The following is a 7,851-nucleotide window of genomic DNA, read 5'->3' as shown; positions in this document are numbered from 1 at the left end:
CCTTGTTATGAACTGGCTACTGAAACTGGTCAGCGGAGCCTGGGAAGGACGTGGTGTACTGGCAGCTAGAATGGTGTTTGCGTAGGTAGGAGCAGGTATTAAAAAATGAGAACCCATTGGCTCATCTTAATTTTCGGAAAGTCATAACCTGAAAAAGCATGAATTTAGAAAATGTAGTTTATAGTAGCTACTAGAAATATATTCCTTTATAATCAGGTTTTAGATACGCTGTTTTAAATAAGAGGCAATTCCACAGTTCTGCCAGAGTTAAAACAACTCTTGTAAAATTTATTTCTCCTAAAGCTTTTACTAATAACAAGATTAACTGAAAAGAACACAATCAAAGGTAACTTATCTGGTCTAAGACATGCTAGGATGAAGAGTAAATGTGCATTATTATAGTAGAATGATGTTTCTTAGTAGTAGATCTTGAACATTGTTTGAAACCTATGGAAAGAAAATAATGTTACGGTTTTTGTAAAAGCGTCATTAAAAGGAATCTACTTAACTGCCTCATTTCGCTTACATTACATGTAAGTGTCATACTAGTACTGTACATGGAGGCTTTTTGCATTCTTGGTTTCCTGTAGAAAATAAAGGCATTTTTTTCCTGCTTAGTTTGCAGACAAGGACGTTAAGTCATTAGGCCTCTTAAGTTAAACTGGCACTGTTGAGTGATCTTTCTGTTCTTGAGAATAAGTAGTACAAACAGCTGTATGTCTTTCCATTAACTTGCTAAATAAAATATTAACACATTTTTCTCGTGCCTGCTATACTAATATCGCACTGAACTAACCCCACGTTTCTCCTTAGCTCAGGGCTGTGGCACTGTGAACGCAGGGTGGTGGTTGAGGCCACCGATGATTACATTAGGTATGTTCCTGTCCAGGTACCTAGAGTTTTCTGGGCACTTGGTTAAAAAACACTCGGTTGTCTTCTAGTCAGAGTAGGCTGAGGAAGTACTAAGCGTACCAAAGAGTGTTGCTGTTGAGGTGTTGGCTGGAAACGTATGCTGTCCTCATGAGTGTGTGGCTAGGTGTTCTCTCTGAGCAAGCTGTAGAGGGATGTCAGCAGGTGCTAAGATTTGCAAGGGGTGGAAGACTGGACAGGACTCAGTCGTACTGGTGCTCACAAACTTTTGAGTATAGGGATAAATTGATGCCTGAGCAGGAGCTAAAAGCTGTGAACATGAAATGAGCTATGAAGTGGTTAAAAATGCTCAAGAAAACAGAAGGCACTATTACTGCAAAACAAATGTTAAGTAAGAGGAGCTGTAAAAGTATTGTTTACAGCTCTTCATAAAGCTGTTGGCATAAGTGGATGTTCCCAAACTGTGGCATGTGGAATGTACAGTGCTCCTGCCCTTAAGGGCAGTTCAGGGGAGACTTGCTGAGTAGTTACACAGCTGCAACAACTTCTGTCAGGAGACTGAGCAGCTGGTAAAACTGTGTCTGTCTTGATGTTATCTGCATAGCAAGGGTTAAACCCAGTCGATCTCAGCTTCCCAGACAAGCAGAGCCTGCTCTAGTGGTAGGCATTTCCGGGACCTGTTGGATGTTACTGGAAGTGTCAGACTCTAATAGAGGGTAGCTGTGAATGCCAGATATATGCAAGTCTGGTCTGTGCTTCTAGATTGCCAGAAACTTGTGCAAACTAAGTAAAAACATCTCTAGGAAACTTGATCCTGTGCTATTAACAGTGAGAATGCTTGTGAAGTCAGGTTTAGGAACCTTGGCTTTTAAATAGTAAAGGGTGACTATAAATACCTGCTCAGGTAGAACAAGTGGAAGTTTCCTGCTGGTTCAAATGTTCTTTTTCCATATCTGGAGAGAAAATAAGGAACAATTTAGCCAACTCATGACTTTGAGACAAGTTTTTGGACTAACTTGGCTAATACAGAGTGTGCAGAACTGTACAAAAAGCTGAAGTGACAAATACACACCAATGATGGCTGTCAAGAATTAAATTCGGACAGCTTTTACCAGTCCCCCTTGTTTCAGATAGGTCAACACTTCAACCTCTGCCCACACAAAACTCTCTTAAAAGCCAAACGCATCTGTGGAGTAAATAGTTTTGCTGGAGAACTTTAAAACAATAATTTAGAATTGAAGGCTAAACTTGTATTGACTATGACTAATTTTCTGGTGTGCTCAGCCTCTACCATGTGGCTCTATCTTGGCCCTCTGGAAAAGCAGGCTTAGCACTGGCTTTTAAGGCAGTCCAACCCCTCTCCCAGGCAGTTCTGATCTGTACTACCTGTCAGCAGTTTGTCAATTGTGTCCACAACAAATCTTGCGTCCTCCATACTGAAGCACATTGGAGGCTTAAATTTAAGCACATTTCTTCCTGGTCCATCTGTACTCAGTAGAATATATTCTTCCTTGAGTCTGGAAAGTTTAATAACAAAGAATTACGTTTACCTTTGCACGTAAATCAGAAAAACCTGCGCGCATCAGCACACAGGCTGTCCAGACAGTGCCTTTCTGCACTGACAGGTTTATTTTTCTGCAAGTTGGCTATATTTTAACAACCGCTAAGTATCAAAGTTACTTAGTTATTGTGTGCTTGTCTCACGCATTGAGGAACTATATGCTTGTCCCCTGTACCTTGTTATTAGATACTCTGCTTCTGCTGTGGCTGGGGTCCTTTCTGCTTGATCCTTGATTAAGTCCACTCCAATGAATAGTCCAGAACCCCTTTAAAAAAAAAAAAGTCAGTCTGTGTCAGAGGAAGGAATTGCAAGTGAGCTGAAAAAGGGAGAAGGGTTTTTACAAGACTGAAGTTTTACTGCCTGATGTTTGGTTAGCGACAGGAAAAAGTACTGCAGTTTTAAAGAAACGCAGTGATACAGCACAGGACGTGATGTTAAACATCCTTTCCATGCAGCTCGTTAAGTTTGTTCTTTGTGCACTTGCAGCAGGACAGTGAATTCCTTTAGCAACTGATAAATCAATAAAGCAGTACTGGCCTGGAGTGGCAAAGTATATCAGACTTTTGATAAGCTTGAGTTTATTTTAATCAACAGCAGGCTGTTGTTTTTTGATGAAAACACAGATTTAATTAACTTCTTAAAACCACATCAGTTGAATTGAGTTGTTTGACTGAAACAAAAAGCAGCTGAAAACGTGAATAAGGCACTGATACCTGACATCGCCAATGATGGGATGCTTGATTTTCTGCTCCTTGAGTAGCTTCATCAAGAAGTTTCCTACTTCTGTGGCATGAGCCTGGAGGTGTTCCTTCTCAATCACATCTAACACAGCTAATCCAATCGCACAGGAAACGGGGTTTCCTCCAAACTGAGTTGAGGAAAAGGGAAGAAAGATGCACTCTTGTCACTGAAAGTGTAGCCTCAGTGACAGAATGAACATATACCATCATATCAGACGGAGACAGTAAATCCAAAGTTGTGTACTAGAAACACATGAATAATACAGTAACTGTGTGGGTGGTAAAGATGAGTAAAAATGCTGCATGATTATCCAATTTTAATTCTTAGACTGCTTTAGAGGAGCAGAGTTTGGTCAACTTCTTACTTACTGTATTAAAATACTCTACTCCGGTGGCTGCAAATGCTTCTGCAATGTCTTTTGTTGTTGCTACACAGGCAATTGGGTGCCCATTTCCTATTGGTTTCCCCATAGTGACAATGTCGGGTGTAAAGTCTTCTCCTTGAAGCTGGAATGCCCAAAAGTGCTTGCCAACTCTGCCAAAGCCAACTTGAATTTCATCAGCAATAAATACACCTCCTGCCTTGTGCACGTGCCTGCAACGTAACACATTTTATTGCCTCTTTAAGAGGAAACGGAACATAACGTTTACTGTTTAAGAACATGCAAAAGCATTACGTTGCAAACTTCCAGGAAGCAAAACTCCAAAAGGCCTATATCATGTTTAAAAAACCAAGCCTTTGCCATCTAAAGTTTACAGTCTAATGTGAAGGCACGTGGCCTCTCCTGCCTATCTAGCTATGTGCTACAGCGGGCAGAGAAGTTCTCTGTCCTATATAAGTATGTTAAATTACAAAAGTTAAGGTAATGAATGACCACTTACTCTGCAACCTTCTGAAAATAGCCTGCTGGGGGAATGATTTGACCACCCACGCTGGGCAGAGATTCAACAAAGAAGGCAGCGATCTGAAACACAGGCAGCAGGTCGTGTTTTGAACCCAATACAGCAAGTTGTAGAAGTTGTGTTTACAGTTAGCAAGCTCTTTGGCATTAGATGGTTCTTGCGTGATTTACACAATCTTTGCTTTTTTGACAAGTCCGTAGCGCTTGGCTCAGTAATCCGGAATGACACGGACAGTCAGCCAGGCTCATCGCCGAGGCAAGACGAAAGAAAGCACTTCTTACCTTTCTGCCTCTCTTATGTGCTTGCTCAATAATATTTCTTACGTCGTTAGCATAGGCTGTTACCGAATCTTCATGGTCTTCTCTATAAAGTCCTCTGTATGTGTCTGGAACAGGGGCCTATGCAAAGGAGCAGTACCCCAGAGTCAGTATATCATAAATAAGACCTCATTAATTCTACAAGTAGTTGGTAGTTATAGGCTGAGGTACGTACCACGTGGACCCACTCCTTTTGTCCTTCTAGATTTCTGAACTTATATGGGCTTATGTCAATCAAGGATGTCAGATGTCCGTGGTAAGCACTTAAAAAACAATTAGCAGAACTAAGCAGTAATTTCCTCAGTATCAAGACTTCTTTAGGGTTAGCATTACTGATAGCTAAAGAGGAGCTGGGCTCTGTCACCTGGTGGGAATACAGTCACACCTAAGCTGAGAAAAGCTCTGAGAAGTCTATCAATCAGCTTAGCAGTATTTGGGGTTTTTTGCACATCTGACTAGGGGATTCAGAGGGACAGTGCTCCTTGTCACGGCCAGGGCCAGTGCCTGGAACCACAGCAGTGTGTAGGTCCTAAGACGGCAGAGCAGCTGGGACAGGTCTACTGTCTACTTCTGAATGTCCTCAGAAGTTTGCAGTCTCTCTGGGCAGCCTGTTCTGTTATGTGACCACCTTCAAGACAAACAAGTTCTTCCCTACATCTCATCAGAATTTGTCAGGCTTCAACTCGGGCCCGTTGTCTTCTTTCCTGTTGCCATGCATCTTTAGGCCTGGCTCCATCCTTTTCGGCTCCTTCCCATTCGGCAGTTGTAGTTGCAGTAGGATCTCTGTCTCACAGCTGGACAAATCCTAACCCCGTATGGCTCCTACCCATTGTGGCAGGGCCCTGCTGGCCTCCTCCTGGTGTGTTACCATCTATAGGTACCGGAGAGCCCAGCTGGGGTACGATTCTCTGGGGTGGTCTCGGGAGTACTGAGCAGAGGGAAAAATTACTTTCCTCAACTTGCTAGTTACAGCCTTTCTACTAGAGCAGGTTTTCAGAAATGCTCTGACCACAGACCAGAACAGCCTTGTTACCCCACAGGAGATAAAGTTGCCAGCGTACTTACTGGTCTAGAACTATAACATCTTCGTGCTTTGTGTACTGCCGTGCCAGTCTCAGGGCAAGGTCGTTAGCTTCAGATCTGCAATTGAAAAATTTGATACATGTTTCCGTGTGCATGTCTGAGGTTTGAAATTGCGACCTCCCTTGCAATGCTTTGTGTGTCTGTGGAGAACAGACAGAACTCAGTGCGCGATACTCAGACCCCTTAGTAATCAGCGCTCATTAGGCAAGACTGTTCACCAGAACTGAATGCCTCTTAAAAAGCTGCAGCACAGAGACTACTTTGGGAATAGCGGGGTTTTTCTTTGTTTTGGTTTGGTTTTCAGCTGTGGTTTGCTTGGGAACACCCCAAGCAGAGACAGGCATTGTCACATTTAATTCTGATAGCAGAAGTAATTCCCAGCTCAGAAGACAAGCCAGACCAGAAACCAGTACCGTAAATATTTGCATTAAGGTTTTGTGGTCTAAGGCCCTACAGACAGAATAAACCCCTTCTTAAGTAAAGTGCTGTTTTTTCCCCGATAGAGACCTTGCTAAACAGGAACTTCAGATGTGCTGAAGTTCTAAAAAGAAACAGTTTCCTCAAAACCAAAAACCCCAAACCATGTTTTTTGTCAGTACCCAGCCACCCCCACAGCCCGGGCACTTGGCTGCTGATAATGAAGGATTCCACGTGTCTGCATATAGAAAGCACAGTATCAGTTCTGTACCTCACCTACCCAGAATTCAGAAAATAAAAGACGCACAACTTCTCAGGGAGCGTTTTTGAAAGTCTCTCTGCATAATCCACCAAGTTGTCGTGCAGATAACGAGAGTTTGTATTTAACAGTTGATTTTGTTCATGGGCAGCTCTTACCACGTCAGGGTGGCAGTGTCCAACTGCAAGAGAGCGTAGGGAGCGGTTGGAGAGGACTCCCCGTTACACACGGTGTTCCTAACAAACAGCCTGACTGGGTGCTCACCCGTCTGAGTACAGAGCTGTTGTCAGCGATGCTCGTGTCTCAGTGGTGCATTAACGGTACCGTCGGCAGGAGGCTGGCGGTGTGCCTCCAAAGCTTTCCCTTCAGACTTCCTTTTTGTGCTCAGAAAGCTTTAAATTGCCTCTTACGGTATTTCATAGCACATTGATTTCCAGTGTTCAACTACAAACTAGACCAAATAGTGTCTAACTTAGTACTTGGATAGTTCAGGTAGGCGTTTGGGTGTGGGTGGGTAGGCTTTGCCATCAGAGTTCTAGCCCTGCGAGGGTGTGGGTGACAGCACCGACTGACCAGAGGTTTCGAATACTGTCAGAAACCAGCAGCTACTTTGTAATGCACAAATAAGGCACCACAGGGAGCAGCGGTCCTGCGACTGCCCTTGCAGCGTTGACTTTCACAAACCAAACAAACTGTCATAGAATCATAGAATGGTTAGGGTTGGAAGGGACCTTAAAGATCATCTAGTTCCAAGTTCATTCTAGTTCATGATCTAGCTGTCAAGCCAGCTCTTAGTCTTACAGTGATTTACTTGAGCTTTCATGGAAAAAAAGCTGTAGGTTTAGATGTTTCTAGGAAAACAGAGCAGAAAGCAAGTCTGGAGAGCACATTCACACACAGAAATTCAAGTGTGAGCTGTAATGTCCTGAACTGAGCTCGAGAGGTTTCTTGTCAAATTAAACAATCCCTCCCCCAGAGCAAGACAACGGTGGTAAAAAGCACCGATGGCTCCTTGTTCTGCCTAGAACAAGGTGAGCTTTAACTTACCGTGAGCAACGTTGTTTATGCAGTCAAGGTACCGCCTTCCGTTCTCATCATACATGTACTGGCCTTTTGCCGCTACGATCTTCACTGGATCGTTGGAAAAAAACAGCTTGCAAGAAGAGCTGTGGCAGGTATCAGAAAGCAAAAGAAATCGTAGTGAATTCTAGAAGTTGCCTATTTTGCCCTGCTGGTGCTATTTTCGGTTCAGCCAGTTAAGAGAAGGACTTTCCCCGGTTGGCCAGCACACGCTGCCATCCTGCTTCTGGCCCCTGAAGCAGAGCCCGGGGTGGGGAAGAGAGCAGGCCCCGCGCTCTAAATCAGGTTAGACTTGCAGGGAAGAGCCACGCTCCAGATGGAAACCCCTTCCCTGGGAACACAGGACGCGGATAGGGCTTACCTCTAGAGCTCCATCCAGTCGTAACTGCAGTTCCTTACTGCCTGTGCTGTCCCACTTGCGTTCCTGAAAACCCTCTCTGAGCCCTTCTCTGACCTGGTGATGGTTTTGATGACTTTGTCTAAGGCCCTGATTTTCCAGACAGCACCGTGCGGGTGGTCGTTGGTCTGTGTAGTGCTTCCCCAGCCTTAGCTGGAACCTTAAGTGAGTTGATAAGGCTGAGCCTACTATTAGTCATAATATTCGCGTTGGGCTTGTTTCGC

General features: G+C 43.9%; 1 protein-coding gene across 1 annotated transcript; it reads right to left on the bottom strand.

Moving 5' to 3' along the window:
* Positions 1–274: 274 nt before the first annotated feature.
* Positions 275–7,351, bottom strand: PHYKPL (5-phosphohydroxy-L-lysine phospho-lyase). Its single transcript, XM_010148752.1, has 12 exons — positions 7,198–7,351; positions 6,172–6,331; positions 5,457–5,531; positions 4,567–4,654; positions 4,356–4,472; positions 4,054–4,136; positions 3,541–3,766; positions 3,145–3,299; positions 2,607–2,696; positions 2,257–2,387; positions 1,767–1,823; positions 275–447 (listed from the first exon to the last, which is right to left on the bottom strand). The coding sequence occupies exons 1-11, from the start codon at positions 7,250–7,252 to the stop codon at positions 1,771–1,773; spliced, it is 1,233 nt and encodes a 410-aa protein (XP_010147054.1). The 5' UTR covers positions 7,253–7,351; the 3' UTR covers positions 275–447; positions 1,767–1,770.
* Positions 7,352–7,851: the final 500 nt, after the last annotated feature.

The sequence above is a fragment of the Eurypyga helias genome, unplaced genomic scaffold (genome assembly GCF_000690775.1).
Source record: "Eurypyga helias isolate BGI_N326 unplaced genomic scaffold, ASM69077v1 scaffold46663, whole genome shotgun sequence".
NCBI classification, from domain to species: domain Eukaryota; kingdom Metazoa; phylum Chordata; class Aves; order Eurypygiformes; family Eurypygidae; genus Eurypyga; species Eurypyga helias.
This window is presented reverse-complemented; position numbering and strand designations above follow the sequence as displayed.